Source organism: Martes martes (assembly GCF_963455335.1).
Source record: "Martes martes genome assembly, chromosome: 7".
NCBI lineage: Eukaryota > Metazoa > Chordata > Mammalia > Carnivora > Mustelidae > Martes > Martes martes.
Genome location: NC_137894.1, coordinates 80,011,745 through 80,030,585, shown reverse-complemented (window position 1 = coordinate 80,030,585; position 18,841 = coordinate 80,011,745). Strand labels below are relative to the sequence as shown.

Genomic DNA, 18,841 nt, shown 5'->3' with positions numbered 1-18,841 from the left:
GAAGCCCTTGTCTAATATATTGCTAAATATTGTAAGGGAGTTTCACTTTTAAAAAGTTGTGAGCTTTTTAAGGAGAATATGAATTTAAAAGTCTTTTAGTAAACATATTAACTCTTAGGCTTATGAAATAATTTCCAAAAAAAACCCAAATCACTCATACTTTCAGCTCTATTCAGCAGTTAACATTTTACCATATTTGATTGACTGATTTACTGAGCCATATGAGATGGTATTGCACCTTAAATACTTCTGCATACATCTCCTACTAAAAATGAGGGTATTCTTCTACATAGTAAGTGACACCATATGTAATGCAGAAATGGTACAGAGACACTACTCATGGAGAAATTTGGAATTTAACAAGACAAAAATCTATATACTAATAAATAGTTCATTGTGGAAGCTTATGCTTTAGTGAGCACCTGAATATCTTTACTATTATAATGGTATTGTGTACTCCTTTTTCAGAAAGTAGACAAGTAAAATGGATTAACATTACTGGCATTTAGATGCATAAGTTTACAAAAAGAAAATTGCACTAAACTTAGAAAAAGATCTGAGTAACACAGTCATTCATTTCAGGGTCAACTCATGATAGATTATAGGTTGCTGCTTATTTATACAGATATATATAGGGGAGAGACAATAACAAAGAGCCTCTGGTTAAAGTACATATTTGCTCTACCTTTCAACAGAAGAAGAAAGATATAGAAGAAGTAGTACCCTTATCTTTCTTCACAGAGATTCCACTATATTGTGGCCCAGAAATTAATTTTTGGAGATATCTGCAGGGCAGCAAACTACCTTGTGTGGCACAATGACTACACCACCAACTTACTTGTAATTTTTAGTCAAAATAATTTTGTGTTTTTCTGGAGTTTTTAATTCTTAAATATATGAAAGAAAAATCATATTAAAAGATTACATGTAATTATATTGACTTTGAATTCTTCTTTGTTACCTTCCTTTCTAGAGTGATGTGAAGGAGAAACAGAAGACTCTTGTTGAACAGCTCCTATCTTTGTTGAATAGCTCCCCAGGTCCTCCTACCCGCAAACTCCTTGCTAAAAATCTAGGTGTTCTTTATAGTATTGGTGACACATTCTCTGTTTACGAGACAATCGATAAATGTAATGATCTTATTCGTAGCAAAGATGATTCTCCAAGTTATCTTCCCACGAAACTGTAAGTTAAATATTAAAACTAAATATAAAGTAGTGTTTCCTTGTTGAATCATTTTTCTAAAGAAACCAAACTACTTGATAATTATTTTGAGACTGAGTACAAATTGTTTCGCTCATTTTTTAAATCTATTTTTTTAAAATCTAACATTTTCCCATTGGTTGAGAGACTATTCTAAAAAATATTTTAGACGTATTTGAAGTCTTGATTTAGGAATGAAAACTGTCTTACTAAAAATGTAGTAGCTGGAAACCCATAAATGTAGAACACAAACTGGTGGTTGCCAGAGTGGGGGATAGGGAGGGAGTTAAGTGAAAAAGGTGAAGGGGATTAAGAGGTACAAACTTCTAGTTATAAAAACAAATAAGTCATAGGGATGGAAAGTATAGCACAGGGAGTATAGTCAATAATACTGTAATAACGTTGTATGATGACAGATGGTAACTACACTTGCTGTAGTGAGCATTTTGTAATGTTTATAATTATTGAATCACTATGTTGTACACCTGAAACTAACATATGTCAGCTATTAAAAAAGAAGTGTTTTAAGGATAAATACAAAAAAAGTCTTAGCAGTTGAGTGTTTAAGAAAAAGGTATTTTGGGCGCCTGGGTGGCTCAATGGGTTAAGCCGCTGCCTTCAGCTTGGGTCATGATATCAGGGTCCTGGGATCGAGCCCCGCATCGCATCGGGTTCTCTGCTCAGCAGGGAGCCTGCTTCCCTCTGAGGGAAGCTTCTCTCTGCCTGCCTCTCTACCTACTTGTGATCTCTGTCTGTCAAATAAATAAATAAAATCTTTAAAAAAAAAAAAAAAAGAAAAAGGTATTTTGAGTTCTTCACCTCTTGGGTTTTCTTTTAATTTATTAGCTCTTAGTAATAAAAGTTAATTAAGTACCATATAGAAACATACTCTTCTAAGCTCCTAAAAAGAACAGCTTAGTTTCTTTCTCTACGATTCAGTTCATTTTTTCGTCTGTTATTTTAGAGAAAGTCATTTGCCGTGTATGGTTCCACAATAGTAATTTTACAGAAATTTCTGTTGATCTAATTTTTAGCTTCTAACAGTATGTATTTTCCCATGAAGTTTTCAGACTTAAGACTTGATAAGAATATTATTTCCTGTTTTTCTTACCTCGCATCTTTAAGATTATCTTTGATTAGCCAATATATGCAGGTCAGTTTCATGGAAAATTATTTTATAAGAAAATTTGGGGGAATTGAATCTTTGGGCTGAGGTTTTGATTATTTGAAGACCCATTTTTTTAAAAAAATTGTTGTTATGGGAAGTGTAATTACTTGGTATTCATGCATGCATCATACCTTAGGATTTAATAATTGAATAGATTCTGGGCAATTTTATACTTTAAAAGTAAAATTAAATAGTCACTTTTACATAATCTAAGATTTTTTTGATTCCTGTTTTTTCACTCATGATTAATTCCTCATCTAAATGTTGTTTCAGTGCTGCTGTGGTATGTTTGGGTTCCTTGTACAGGAAGTTGGGTAGAGTACTGGTTAACACCTTTACTGATACAGTGGGGAATATTCTTAAAGCTATGAAGAGTGCAGAGGTGAGTAACCACAAGTTCAACCAAAGATTAAAAAGATAAACTATAATTTTTATTATATCAAAAGAAAAAGAATAAAAAGTATTTTATGGTTTTGTGTTTTATGGTTTCTTGAGCCAACAGAAGTGCTTTACCTCTGGTAAGCATACATAGGTATGTATATAAATATATCCATAAATATTTCCTAGAAATATTTCTAGGAGATGTACATATATCTTTTGTATATTAAATCTTTATTAGAAAATCAGTAATGCAATTTACAATTTTGGATAAATCCAGATTGACAAAAGCTTCAAGTATTTCTCTGGCAGACCCATCCCTGCTTTATCCTCTCACATCACCTTTTCCCCTAATACTAGTACTACAGCAAGTGCTTGTCAACAAGGATCTAGGTACATAGTTGGTAACTACTGGGTACCTGATGGTTGAAGTCGTATTCTACTAGAACAGAAAAGAGTAAGGAATACAATCAGGTTGGGAAAGAGCATGGAGGATATAAGTATGACCAGGATCTGGTTGACCTTTTAGTTGTCAGAGGAATATATTCTCAGCCTTAGCCTTACTGATTTGTGATCATTTACCACTGTGGAATACCCTTTGTTTTTGTAACTGTCTCTTCATTTGTCTTCCAAGATACTGTAATTTCTTGCCAATTATAATTTCACTAATCTTTTTTTTTTTAAGATTTTATTATTTATTTGTGAGAGAGAGAGCGTGTACAACCAGGGGGAAGGGTGGAGGCAGAGGGAGAAGCAGGCTTCCTGCTGAGCAGGGACTGGTGGGGGGGCTCCATCCAGGACTCTGGGATCATGACCTGAGTTGAAAGCAGACGTTTAACTGCCTGAGCCACCCAGGTGCCCCTCACCAATCATTTTTGAAATTAAAGCATTTGTATACGCGTTTATCAAAAATTTTAAATCTGTCATCCCTAATATTTAAGGATAACTCAGCACCTTTGTTTTTTTTTAAGATTTTATTTTTATTTATTTGACAGAGACATCGAGGGAGGGTAATACAATCAGGGGGAGTGGGAGAGGGCAAAGCAGGCTTCCCACCAAGCAGGGAGCTTGACGTGGGACTAAATCCCAAGACCCTGGGATCATGACCCAAGCCAAAGGCAGACACTTAATGACTGAGCCACCCAGGCGCCTCTCAGCACCTCTAAATATAAAAACAACATAACTAGGGGCACCTGGGTGGCTCAGTGGGTTAAGGCCACTGCCTTTGGCTCAGGTCATGATCCCAGCCTCCTGGGATCGAGCCCCGCATCCGGCTCTCTGCTCAGCAGGGAGCCTGCTTCCTCCCTTCTCTCTCTGCCTGCCTCTCTGCCTACTTGTGATCTGTCAAATAAATTAAAAAAAAAAACCATACTAGTTCTTGTTCTAACTTCACCTAGAGAAGAAGTCTAGAAAACAGCTCTGAAATAATTTTTTAAAATGCCATCTAGTTGCCCACACATTTTTTTAAAAAGCTATTTATTTATTTTAGGGGGAGAGAGAGAGAACGTTTGTGCGCCTCTGTGCACAAGTATGTGCAGTAGGGTGGGGCAGAAGGAGAGGGAGAGAGAAAGTCCAAGCAGATTTCATCCTGAGCAAAGAGCTTGACACAGAGCTTGATCTTGAGACTCTGAGATAGATCACGACCTGAATTTGAAAGTTCATATGTAAAATACGATAAATTTCGGGAAAAATGTAACTGATTTGGGGTGCCTGGCTGGCTCAGTCAGTAGAGCATGTAACTCTTGGTTTTGAGTTCAAGCCCCATGCTGGGTTTAGAGATTATTTAAAAGAAAAAAAATTTAAAAAAAAGAATGTAGCTTATTCAAGATCTTTCAGAAGTTAAGTCCAAACAAAAAACTAGTGATCAAATCCAGTCAGTTCTAAGCAGTGTTTTGCTAGAAAACTGAAGAAAGTGATTCAGCAAAAGAGATTGTAAAATTGGGTTTTACTTAAAAGAAAATGTGTAAGAACTTTTATCTGCTGAGGAATGGCCACATTATACTTTTTTCCCCGGGTGCCTGGGTGGCTCAATTGGTTAAGCGACTGCCTTTGGCTCAGTTGATGAACCTAGAGTCCTTGGATCGGGTCCCACACCTGACTCCCTGCTTGAAAGGGAGTCTGCTTCTCCCGCTGACCTCTCTCCTCTCATGTCCTCTCTCTCTCTCAAATAATAAATAAATAAACTTTTTTTCCCACTTAACTCTCTTAGTTAAGCTATAATCTCTTTAGGCCTCATGGTTAATGGGATTAAGTCTCAGAAATTTTCAAGTTATTGCTGAGGATTTTATTTCCTGCTATTTTTTATCTATATGACTTAGTAGATCAGGTACTACAACAAGTTGGAGATGACCAAAGAGCTCCCACCTTTGATTCGTGCCCTTCAGTAATAGACAACATAAAGTTGGGATAAAAAAAAAGTTCAGAAGTTTCACCTGGAGACCCCGTTGGTTATGTCCACCTGTTAATTACTCATTTTTGTGCTCCTATGGGCAAAGAAAATTAATAACATTCCTATGAAAATGATACTTGATGTTGATCTTTGTCTTCCCCCAACTTTAGTTATCTTTAGTGGCCTTAATTTCCTGGGACATAGAAATCATTTGGGGCATTTATTAAAATATCAGTAGCATAAGCAGTGACTGTTGAGTTTTTCTAGGTACCAGGCACTGCGGTAAATGTTTTCCCCACAAGGACTGACTGACTTCTCACACTGGCTCTGTGGGGTTCATCTTATTCTCATTTTATAGATGGAGAAATAAGTCAGAACAACTTAAAGTCACACAGGTGCTAAGGATCAGAGCCAAGATTCAGCCCCAAGTCTTTTTAAGTCCAAAGCCCAGACTTTTGTTCTCTGAGTTAAACTACTCAACCCAATAAATGCTAAAATATTAATGGCTATAAAATCTATTGAGCATTTACTGTATGTTGGGCCCTGTTCTCAGCATTTTGCATATAGTAACTTGTTTGATCTTCACAGCAACCTGTGAGGTGGATATGTCCGTTTAAAAGGTAAACGGTTTTGCCCAAGGGCACCTGGCTGTCAGGTGCTGACCACTTACCATGTTACCTCATTAATAGCAACCATTTACTGAATGCTTAACAACATGCCAGCCTTGTGCTAGGATTTTTTTATACAATTTTACTTAATCTTCGCATCAACCCTTTTTATTGTGTTGAAATATTATAATATGTACACATACCACTTTTCAAATGGTTAAACACTTCATAAAATAACAACTGTTAATGTTTCTTGATGTTAGATGGGTTCGTTAGTATATACAGATATTGAAGTATTTCACTAGTATATGAGAGAAATTTTAATGCTTAATGCTACTTTTCACAGTTAAATGTTTTTCTTAAATTTTTTCTTTTTGGTAGTCTCAAGGTCGATATGAGATTATGCTTAGTCTGCAAAATATATTGAATGGACTAGGAGCTGCTGCTACACCTTGCCACAGGGATGTTTATAAAGCTGCTAAATCCTGCTTAACAGATAGATCCATGGCTGTTCGTTGTGCTGCTGCAAAGGTAAGGTATGGTCTAATAAGCAGAATTTCTCAAAATAAATATAAAGAAAATTAAATTAGTATCCCTGTTAATAGGTACATGATCTCAGAGTATAATCTTGGTAGTTAGCTCATCTTACTTTAGCATAGGAGGAAACTGAGGTCCATAGAGTTCTATGAATTTCCTAAGGTCCTTTGGACCTTGTTGGAGGGCGGGGAATTCAGGTTACCAGACTCTGAGTATTTCTTTCACTCTACTATGCTTCCTCTCTATAGTTTTATAACCTGAAGTTTACACATAAAGTTTATGTTATTTGAGAGTGATTTGTTTTTGTCACGCTGCCTTTTTCTTTTTTTTTAAGTCTGGGATTTAGATTTTGATATTTTAATTTCTTTTGAATATGTCACTTTTTGCAAGCTAGGAAACAGAAGCAAAATAAGGCAGTTTAGTCCTCTGCAGATCTAGGCCAAGTCTTGTGATCTTCAGAATTAAAATGGGCTTCCTAATATAGTTGGTCAGATAGGACAGTAGAGTTGTTTATGTTGTAATTATTCTCACAACTGCTCATAGCCAACAGATTGGTTCCACAGACATCCTTCCTAACCTACTTAGAATGGGTTCTCCTCCCATCCTCTGTGGACACATTGTTTTATATAGTATAATTTTTATGACTTTTAATAAGTATTCATTTGTTGTCTCTGCAGTCATTATTTAGATACTTTGGATTTGTATATAATTTTTGTTAGAGCTTGATAGTTTCTATAACTTATATAGATCTGAACCTGACATTTACATTTTATTTTTCATTAATGTCTGTTTTTTTGTTTTGCTCTGTTTTGTTTTCAATTAAATAGTGTCTCCTTGAACTTCAGAAAGAGGCCATCTTTATGTGGAGTACAGACTTGGATAGTGTGGCCACACTATGTTTTAAGTCCTTTGAAGGTTCCAATTATGATGTGCGGATTTCTGTTTCAAAGCTGCTAGGCACAGTGTTGGCTAAAGCTGTAATTTCTAAACATCCAGGATCAGGTAAAATTATATAATTATTTTCAAAATGTCTGTTGTAATTTATTCCCAATTGGTTTAAACAAACATAATGTAGTATTACTACTACCCATTGTTAATTGTTAATGTAGTATTACTACTACCCATTGTTAGTTACTACTACCCATTGTTAAAAGAGGCAGGATATCTTATAAATCAATTTTAGTTTATAAACATTGGTTAGGTCCAAGATTTCATTTTCAAATAAGTCAGTAAAAATTTGAGGGAAAAAATAAACCCTTGAAGAAATGTACTTTATTCAATCATCATCTTTACATTATGGCCTTTACTTTTGTTTTTTTAAGTCAATTGTTAATTGTTATCCAATAATAGGTATGATCTAAATCTTGATTCTTTTTTAAGCAACATGAATTTGATTACCTATATTCGGCTTGCCATTTTCTAGGTTGGTATAAGGGAGCAGTGATGTAAATAATCCAAACAACAGGTTTGAATTTAAATTCACTGTACTTGGACAATTTGCTTTGTGTTACTTTTTATTTCTATGCTTCTAGGCAGTGAAGGATGGGGTATTTTTGAAAACAAGAGAGTTTGCCTGGGTTTAATCACCAGTGTATATAAAACATTGATGAGTAACTGAAAACTTGCTTTATCATTCTGTCTCCAAAGAATAAACAATCTCACACAAATGAAAACGTGTTTGTTCTTTAGAAACTTAACTACTGAAACATCTACGAGCAGGAGTATTAGCATCACCTGGAAGCTTGTTAGAAATGCAGAAACTCAGGCCACACACAATTTACTAAATCCAGATTCTCATTTGAACAAGATCTCCAGATAATTCATGTGCACATTAAAGTTTAAGAAGCATCGCTGTAGAAATTGTTTATAGTTATATAAAGGGAGATTTTTTTTTTTCCCTAAAGCTAATGTTTTTAACCAGAGATGGGAGAGGACAGGAAGTACAGCATGTCACAGTCATCTGTGGAACATTATCAAACTTACATAAATTGAGATTATAAATAAAATTTATAAGAAATTTTTATTTTTATTATGGTTTTTTCTAATCTTATAATTTAGTAAGACTTTCTTATTTATTGGGAGGTAGGGGAAAGGTGAATGGGAACAGGTCAGGAAGTCACCAAAAGAACCCAGACCAGAAAAATGTTTTCAGGACTTCTAGGAGGTTAAATCTTAAGCCACCTAAGAAATTGAAATTGGAAGAAATGTTTAATCAAATCCTTTTTATTTTATTTTTTTTCAAAAATTTTATTTATATATTTGACAGAGAGAGTGGGAGAGACCACAAGCAGGGGGAGCAGTAGAGGGAGGGGGAAGCAGACTGCCTGCTGAACATGATCCCAGGATCATGACCTGAGCCACCCAGGTGCCCCAATCAAATCCTTTTTAAAAATATAAATTGCTCATTTCTGTAAATGAACCACTAGCAGTAGCACACAGTTTCAGTAAAAACAAGCAAAATGTAGACTAGCATAAGTTATGAATAAATATTTAAATGTCTATGCTTTGATGGTAGTTCTGAATTAAACTAGCGTTTTTGTAATCAGACTAAGCAAAGTGAAGAATCAGCTTCACCCACAGTAAAAATCCTTGGCCTAATCTTTTGTTAAAAATTCTATCATCTTGCCTCTATAAGTTTTAGCTTACAAATAATTGAGTTATTTTTGTACAACTAAAAAGTGATCTAGATACCATAATAGATTTTTTTACGGTCAGGGACTAATAACAACATACTCTTAATAATTTAGAAAACAAATGCAGTGGAGGTTAGCATACTCAACTACAAAAGATTATGAAGTATGGAACTGAAATGATTTTCTTAGTAAAACTAACATGTTTCAGACAGGTGATAGCTTATTCCAAGGCACTTAAAAAGTGTGGATTGAGGAGCACCTGGGTGGCTCAGTTGATTCAGCTCAGGTCATGATCCCAGGGTCCTGGGATCGAGCCCATTGTCAGGCTCACTGCTCAGTGGGGAGCCTGTTTCTCCCTCTCCTACTCTCCTTCCCTCTACTCATGTGCTTTAAATAAACAAATAAATAATAAAACTTTTTAAAAAGCAGGGATTGAGTATGACACTTTCTTATCATTGGAACAAGTTGCCAGGAATTTATGTGATTTTTTTAATATATATAATTTAGTATATATCGTTCTCTTACTTGTTCAAGGATATTGCTCTAGGAAGTCTCCTCTCTCTTATACCAGCTTTTACCTCTCTACTGGATTATTACCTACAAAAACATCCTTCTGTTACTGCCATTTTTAAAAGAAAAAAAAATTCTTGTATCTTCTCAACCAGTTGGAGCTCCATTTTTCTTCCCTTTGCATTAAAGTTCCTCCGAAGAGTTCTTGATAGTGTCTTTAGTTTCCCTCCAGTCATATCTTTCAAACCCACTTCAGTTAGGATTTCCCCCCCCATTGACTCCACCCAAACTGTTTTGGTTAAGGTCATCAAAGACCTCCGTGTTCATTCATTCATTTATTCATTCAATAAATACTTGTTTATACTTGGGATCTTTTCTGAGCACATGGGATATGTTATTGAACAAAACAAAAACCCCTGCCCTTTTTGAGGTGATGTTTGTACTCAGCCACCTAAAGCCTGTAGGCAGTTCTCAGTTGTCTCATTAGACGTTTCAGCAGCATTTAAGTCAGCTGATTATCTTCCTTGTCTTTTTTCACTGTGCTTATATAACTTCATTCTCTCTTTGTTTTCCTTCTTCCTCACTAGAAATTCCTGTTTCATCTTCCTTGTTGATTCCTTATCTTTATAGAAGAGGCCCCTTGCCTAATACTTGTTCTTTTGCAGTATATGTATGCTTATTCTCTTGGTGATCCTATCTAATACCATCTATATGTCAGGGATTATTGGATCTATATCTTTAGCCTGGGCACCAAGCTCGTATCCAGCTGCCTATTTGACATCTCTTTGGATGTTTATTTGATTTTTCAAATTAACTTTTCCTGAAGGGTATACCTGATCTCTCCTCCTCAAGAACATACACACACCAGTTCTACTTGCAGGCTTGCTAATCTCTGTTGATGCCAACTCTGTCCTTCCAGGTGTTCAAATCAAAATTTGTAAGTTTACCCATGATTCTTACCTCTCACACTCAATAGCTTCTCTACTGGACAATCTTAAAACATACCCAGAATTGGGACCCCTTGGAGAATTGGCTAATTATGGGGTTGGCGAAGGAAATGTCTGAAGATGACCTTGGAACATACTGTTGTGTCAAAAAAATTAGGTTCTCCCACTGGCCAGCTCTTTGAAGATAATTCCGCTGGTCAAATCGAAGACAGTATTAGAAGCAAAATTAATAATGACAAATGGATTATACCTATTAATTAAAAAGGAATCTATGAGTGCATACTTAAAGTAAGTAAATAAAGGAGAAGGGAAAGCTCTTTTTTACAGTAAAATGCCAACTAATAAAGATAGAACGAATGACCTTATTGCAGCCATTGTGATAATTTATGCAGGTAGGAATCTTCATTGCATTGTTGGATGAAAGTTTGATGGGTTACAGCATATTTTTATTGTCCTAAAGTATCACCACACAAGTTACATAGTAATTATAAAAGGAAAGTTGATATTTTTATAGTGAACAGACCTGGCAGACAAACCTTATTCAAGTGTTCAAGTATCCTAACACTAACATAGGGACAGACTGATCCCAAGCTGACAGTGCGTTCTAATGCTACGCATTGAGAAGGCTTATAATTACTTGCATAGTTCTCCTGCCAAAAATTCTGAGGAAATACTAGACAGACTCAAATTGAGTACTGTTGTATAAAACAACTAGTCATGCACAAACTCTTCAAAAATGGAAAAAGTGATGAGAATATTGTGACTCCAAGTGAAGGGTACATGGGAGTTTATTTTACTATTCTTGCAGTTCTTTTTTGTGTTTTTTGTTGTTGTTTTTAAAGATTTTATTTATTTATTTGACAGACAGAGATCACAAGTAGGCAGAGAGGCAGGCAGAGAGAGAGGAGGAAGCAGGCTCCGTGCCGAGCAGGGAGCCTGATGTGGGGCTCGATCCCAGGACCCTGAGATCGTGACCCGAGCTGAAGGCAGAGGCCCAACCCACTGAGCCACCCAGGCACTCCTGCAGTTATTTTTGTAATGTGATTTTGAAACTTTTTCAAGTAAAACTTAAAAATACATGTTTAGGCAGACTCTGCTCTTCTGCAACCACCTTGATCTAAGCCATCATCACCTCTTGCTTGAGTTACTAAATTGCTTCTAGTGGGTTTCCCTGCTTCTCCCTGTGCCCTCTTCTACAGTCTTCTCTCTGCACCTAAGCAAAGTGACAGATTATCTCACTCCTGTGCTTAGGCTCCTTCACTGGTACCTCACTTCACTTCACATCCCTATGATAATGATCTACAAAGACCAGTGCCTTCTCTTTCTCCATGCTTACACTCTGGCCTGTCCCCTACTAGATTCCTCCATTGCTCTGTTCACATAGCTCTACTTGAACCCAGTATGCATTATATCCTTACCCAAGGCCTTTTTGCTCTGGGTATTTCCTCTGCCTAGAACACTTTTTCTCCAGATATCTGCATGCCTGATTCCCTCACTGTTCAGATGTCACCTTTCCAATGAATCCTACCTTGACTACCCTATTTAAAATCACAAATACTTCCCCCAGTATTCCTGAGCCTGAGCTGCTCTGTTTTTTGCATGACTTTAATCATTGTCTAGCATATTATATACTTAGTCATTTATTATGTTGTTTATTCTTTCCTTCCTAGAATTTATGATTCATGAGGGCATGGATTTTATACTGTTCGCTGTTTTTCTCCCAAATGCCAACATAGATTTTCATTTGTTTCAGATGGTTATTTCCTCTTTACATTAAAGAGTAGGGTTTTTGCTCATCATTTTGATTAATGGAAGTTTATTTCTCTACTGTGTATGACTTGAACCAATAATGAGAGTCAGAGCTCATGACCATCATTATTTGCAAGAATGAAAGGGAGGGAGGTGTGTATGTATGTGTGTAAGAGATCCCTAGATATTCACAGGAAGAAAGTCTGCTATGTCAAACTACAAACAAACTTGAAGACACATTCTGCCCTAACTGATCTCTTGATTATTGTAGCCTGAGAGCCAACTGATCATTTTAGTAATATTTTGCTTCAGTTTCTTCAAAGACTAAGGATATAACAAAAGTTGTACCTGCAGTTGAGAATTGTAAAAAATAGTACGTGATGGTCACTTTATATAAGTTTCATTAAGAGTTGTAGAGCATTTGGAAATACAAAGTTATGATTTCAGCATTTTTTAGTATTTAAAAAGAATTTTTAAAGCATTTTAGACTTTTAAAGCTATAAGCATTTTCATTTGTAGAGAGCAAGGTCAGTTAATGTTTTTTGTTTTAGAAGACTGTTATCCTGGGGCACCTGGGTGCCTCATTTGGTTAAGCATCTGTCTTCTGCTCAGGTCCTGATCTCAGGGTTCTCGAGAGTGTGCTTCTCCCTCCCCCCTGTCCCTTCCCCTGCTTGTGCTCTCTCCTTTTGTCTCTCTCTCTCTCTCTCAAATAAATAAAAAAAAATTTTAAAAAGGTTAGCCTTCTAACTTCTTTGTGGGAAAGAGGGCAATAGGAACACCCCATTTGGCTCAGGTCATAATCCTGGGGTCCTAGGATTAAGCCCTGTGTCGTCGGGCTCCCTGCTCAGCAGGGAGCCTGCTTCTCCCTTTCCCTCTGCCTGCCTCTCCCCCTGCTTATGCTCTCTGTCTGTCGAATAAATAAATAAAATCTTAAAAAAAAAAAAGAGGGCAATACAGCATAATTCCTAAGTAGCTTAGTCTTTAAGATGTCATTGACATACTTCAGAGTCTGCTATGATTTGACCTCTGAACCCTTGTATAACTTTTTGTATATTGTGTGTAATGTCCTGTCAATTTTGCATTTTGTTTGGATTTTTAGTTTATTTTTGTTTCTATTAACGTGTTTACCAAGATCGTGCAAATCAAGGTCTTGCATTAAAATTTTAGTCTGTAAAGTAAGAATCACATGTTTTGTTTTGTTCTTTGTTATAGCAGTCTCACGTCAAAGCATTCGCAGATTATCTCTGGAGGAGGTTCTGGAATTACTAGGAACAGGGTTTCTACGTGGAAGTTCAGGATTTCTTCGAGCCAGTGGAGATATGCTGAAAGGAACCAGTTCAGTCAGTAGGGATGTTCGAGTTGGAGTTACTCAGGTTAGAATCACAAATGAGTATCTACATGTAATGCTCACTGGCCTATAATGAGAATTTTAGTATCTGAATACTCTGGGCATAAGTGATACTGTGCAAGGTCGTCACTCTTGCTGTCACATAAAACAGAGATGGTAAGGCCACTCTTTGAAAGCTAGATTACAAGTAAGAAAACCTTAGTTACCCAAAAACCAATGAAATAGGGCATTATTCACCATGTGTTTTAAGTTCCTAATAATGGGAAATTTTTGTTTATTTCCTTTGAAACACAAATGTTTGTTTTTAGGCCTTGTGCGTTTAAGTGTCTTACAGTTTAACGTGTTTTCCTTTGTGCTTTTGTGTGCTTGTACAGTTCAGATGTAAGGTACATGTTAGGTACATGTTATTCAGTATGGGAAATACTGTATTTCCATTTTGTATGGTATCACCTCCTAAGTAAAGATCATAGCATATAATCTAAGCCAAACCTAGGAAAAGTATCTTAGAATAAAACAACACAGAGGACTTTGTATTATTTTCTAAATGCCATTGTGGTTCAAAGCAAATGTGTATCTTTTTAAAAATTCACATAGGTCCTCAAAATGTTTTATAGATATTAGATTTCTTGAAAACGTAAGATGTCCCAGTGTTAACTATAAGCTGTATTTCTAGAACAGATTACATAAGGAAACTACTGTCTTTGTATCTCTGGGGTTAGACCAATCATTAACATTCATGGAAATAAAGAGTAGTGATTCATTACTGTGAAGTTTCCTTTCACATTTCTAGAACTAAATTCCCTTAGATTTACGGTGTTGGAACATATTTAATTCTTACAGTGTGTTCACGTTCGATTTGGGTTTGCTTGTTCAGAATATTGAAGAGCTTGAATCCTTTGTTCAGAGGAGCCATAGACACAGTCTCCATATTAGCCGGCTATGCTGATTATTCTGAAACTTGGTCCAGTCTGACCAAAATAAAAATGCAGCACAAATGAAATCCCAGTTGAAAGACTGTGTACTTCAGTTTGGGCTTAATAGAGACAGAAGAATACTATTACATTTATATAGTTATATAAAGTAGCTATAAATGAGGAAAGAATAAAAAAAATTATGTACTTTGTAGAAGAGAAAATATTAATATAGGATTAAAATTATTTCGTTTTGAAGATAAAATCTTTTCTTTTTTTAGGCTTATGTGGTATTTGTTTCAACATTAGGAGGAACATGGCTAGAGAAGAATTTTGCTGCCTTTCTTTCTCATGTCCTAAGCCTTGTGTCACAGTCACACCCTAAAGCCACCCAGACTCAGACTGATGCTGTCTGCGGTCGTCGTTGTGTTTCATTTATCCTTCGAGCTGCTATAGGAGGTCTTCTTGGAGAAAAGGCTCAAATTGCTGCTGCCAAGGACATATGCCAGGCTATCTGGAAGTTAAAGAAAGTTGTGGGTATGGATTTACTAAGATACTCTGTTTTAACAATGCTGAAGGAATTGACCTTTTAGAAAAGCTAAACTGGTATATAATATACTAAATGAATAAAAAAGCTTTCGTGATAGATGTCAGTTGTTTTAGGGTAAAGTTGTCAATATATAGATGAGACATAAACTAACACATAAGTATCATATATATATATATACACATATATATGTGTATATACATATATATGTGTATATGTGTGTGTGTGTGTGTATATATATATATATATATATATATCTCTCTTAAAGGCTGGTGATAATAATTCCTCAGAATTTATAGTCTTCCTCTAGAGGTTGATAAAATGTTTTCAAAACAATCAGTTAGTCTCAGTCTCAGGGGCACCTGGGTGGCACAGCCAGTTAAGCATCCAACTCTTGATTTCAGTGCAGGTCATGATCTCACGGTGGTGAGATCAAGCTCTGTCCCAGGCTCCTCACTGGGCTGGGTATGGGGTGCCTGCTTAAGATTGTCTCTCTCCCTTTTCCTCTACCCCTCGCCCCCTTAAAAAAAAAAAAGGAGAAAAACAGTTCATCCCAGTTCCTGTACTATTTTAAGTCCACTCTATTTATCTTGTATACCAGTGAAGTTGGAATATTTTTTTAGTTTTCTATGCATTCTCACTTTCAGTGCCATGTGTAATAGTAATTAAGGGATTAATGTCAGGTTGCTTGAACTGGATTGGTTATATTAGTTCAGTTTTTTCTCAGAACTGGTGCAAGTCCCCATTGTAGTATTTCAGTTAACTGCCTTAAGGGTTTCATGTATAGAGAGAGGTGGTATTAATTTTTGCCTTTATATTTTCTGCTTCTAACACCCACCCCCTATAATATATTTTAATAAAACATTGACAAATAGTTAAATCTTATGCTTCTTTCAGATGCTGTGATGAATGAGGGTAATGTGGAAACCCGGGTTGGCTCCACAGATGTAATGGCCAGCCAGCATATGCTGGTGTGTTCTTTACAAGAACTTGGGAATCTCATATACAGTCTTGGCACCACAGCTGCACCTTTACTGCAGGATTCAAGTGCAGGTATCTGTTGTTTGCGACTTGTCTGAATACCTTGTTTTTACTTTTATTCTAGGAAACTTTTTTCTGAGGAAACAAGTATTTTTCATATAACTCATTTATTATAGATTCCACTATAAGTTTGTTAGAGATGTTTTGTGAAATAAATATAATCAGGATTATTAAGAATATGTATATATTTGAGTGTTTTCTTTTATAATTAAAGGTTGTTCACTAAGTCACACCTAATCCTCCCTTTCCGAAAATATTTAAGATGACATGGAAAAAAAGAAAAGCAAACCTGAACTCTTGTCTCTCATCTGCAATGAAAACATTAATTTCTATGTGATATAAGTAATTCACTTCCTCAAAGGTCCTTTCAAGCAGTCTCCATTTTCTTTTTCTTGGAAAATTATCACTTTGAGATAATACACATACCAAAATGTTTACTCTTCCCATTTCCCCTTTCCCCAGCCCCTGATAACTACTAATGTATTTCCTGTCTCTATGGATTTGCCTATTATGGACATTCCATATAAATGGAATCATACAATATGTGTCTTTTATTTAATTATTTTAAAAATACAGTTTTGATGGCTTTTGTCCTTTAACTGTGGTACGTATTTCCTGCTGACTGAAGTTTACATTATACTTGGTTTGTAAGCTCTTTATCCCATATAATTTAGCAGTCAACATGAACTGTTACATATTTCGATGAAGTTGTATACAGCAAATGTAGACTTTTATTCTTACTGGCAGTGGTACTCCACTGTATTCTTAATTGGTTAGTAGCCCATTGAGGATCTAGCAAAGCCTCAGTTTTGTTCAACATTTCGTTCTCAGGCAAGAGTGTTATGGTACATAGGAAGCATACTAATTACGTAGATAAATGTGTCAAAAGAGATTTTTGTAAAAAGAAGAGGATGGAGCACAGTGTGACATTTCTTTTTAAGGTGTTTTTGTTATGCATTGATAATTTTTAATTCCTAGTACCAAATGAATAATGGTCTGAAGATAAAAAAGCAGAACAGTAGCTTATTTAGGAAATAAAATTTTTCTTTTGTGTATTAAACCAGTTTTCATATTAGAAGTAATTCTTGTATATAAAAATCATTTAGGGGCACCTGGGTGGCTCAGTTTGTTAAGCGGCTGACTCTTGATTTTGGTTCATATCTTGATCTCGGGGTCCTGAGTTCAAACCCCGTGTTGGGCTCCAAAAAAAATCACTTATAATTATATATCTTTTTAAGTCTTTTTTCTATTCTGATTTGGCTTTTGATAAAGATAATATATTTTATATCCATGTGGCTTGCTTATTCTTTTGACTGTTTTATGGCTAAGTTACTTTATCTGTAGAGCTAAGTCTCTTTTTTTTTCTGTCCTTGTAGGTCTTCTTGACAGTGTCATTTCAGTTATTCAGCACCCTAGCATTGCTGTTCGACTAGCAGCAGCTTGGTGTTTACACTGCATTGCTGTGGCATTACCTTCTTACCTAACACCTCTTTTAGACCGTTGCCTGGAACGGCTTACTGTACTTAAGTCTTCACCTGAAGCAGTGACTGGCTTTAGTTTTGCCGTGGCAGCTTTGTTGGGAGCAGTGAAACACTGTCCTTTAGGAATTCCTCATGGAAAGGGCAAGGTAAAGATTTCATTCTTCACATACAATAGTGACATTTCAATTTTTTTCTGAAAAACATCATCATCTTTGTGTTTATCACCCAGTCAAAACCATGCAGGACAACTTTGAGAAATCAGCTACATTACTTAATTTTTAAATATTATCAAATGGTTGCTGTGAAAAACAAAGGGATAGTTAAAAATGTCTTATCCACACTTAAACAGGAATGGTTTCTGTGCTTTTTATTGGAAATATCTCCATTTAGTAGCAGAATTTATTCCTGGGGTTGTGAGTTTGAGCCCACATTGGGTGTACAGATTACTTTAAAAAATGAATAAATTAATAAATAAAATTGCATTGTAAAAAATAAAATAACATTGTAGAGGACAGAGCTGCAAAGAGCTATATAGCTCTAAAATCAAGAAAGTTAAGTAAAAGCCCCATATGTTAAATTTGAATGGAAAATACCACTATGAACTGTTCCCCCCCCCCCCCAAAAAAAGTACTTAAATCCCCATTCTGTCCAGTGACAAGACCTAAAGCAGTGACAACTTAGTAGGAAGGGAAGCCCTAATGCCCACATTATGGCTCTAAACACCATTTTATGCAAAAGGGAATTAAGGCTCCATGAAGGAATGGCTGGTTCCAGATCTGGGGTAGGAAAGGCATAGTGTAAACCTGAAATATCTTGTCATGCCGGGGAATAAGGAAGTCATCGTCCTGTGTTCATTTTAAAAGCATACAGAAAGTAACTTAAGGGTCTCCCACTGACCAAAGTGGGATAATGTGTACATCAAAAATTAAAAAATAAAAGAAAAATGGCAACAGTGGATTGCATAAATAGGAATTGTGAGTTATCAGAGAATGTTTGACAGTGAAAGCCTTTGTAACCTAGGCCTTAAACACATATAAGTACTTTTGTTTTAAGGTTTTACTTATTTATTCTAGAGAGAGCAAGTGGGGGGGGGGAGAGAAAGAGAGAGCATGAGCGAGGGAAGGGGCAGAGGGGGAGGAAGAAGCAGACTCCCCACGGAGCAGAGATCACCTTGAGCTGAACACAGATACTTAACCACCTGAGCCGCCCAGGCGCCCCCATATATGTACTTCTTAAGAATTAAATCACCATGGGGCGCCTGGGTGGCTCAGTGGATTAAGCTGCTGCCTTCGGCTCAGGTCATGATCTCAGGGTCCTGGGATCGAGCCCCGCATTGGGCTCTCTGCTCAGCCAGGAGTCTGCTTCCCCCTCTATCTCTGCCTGACTGTCTG

General features: G+C 36.2%; 1 protein-coding gene across 1 annotated transcript in view; it reads left to right on the top strand.

Moving 5' to 3' along the window:
• HEATR5A (HEAT repeat containing 5A) overlaps window positions 1–18,841 on the top strand; it is a 111,441-nt gene that overhangs the window by 16,044 nt on the left and 76,556 nt on the right. The window contains exons 3-10 of the mRNA XM_080809056.1: window positions 974–1,185; window positions 2,645–2,753; window positions 6,128–6,277; window positions 7,111–7,285; window positions 13,335–13,495; window positions 14,663–14,918; window positions 15,826–15,981; window positions 17,346–17,596. Of these exons, the coding sequence (XP_080665182.1) occupies window positions 974–1,185; window positions 2,645–2,753; window positions 6,128–6,277; window positions 7,111–7,285; window positions 13,335–13,495; window positions 14,663–14,918; window positions 15,826–15,981; window positions 17,346–17,596 (1,470 nt within the window). The remainder of the gene's footprint in view (window positions 1–973; window positions 1,186–2,644; window positions 2,754–6,127; window positions 6,278–7,110; window positions 7,286–13,334; window positions 13,496–14,662; window positions 14,919–15,825; window positions 15,982–17,345; window positions 17,597–18,841) is intronic.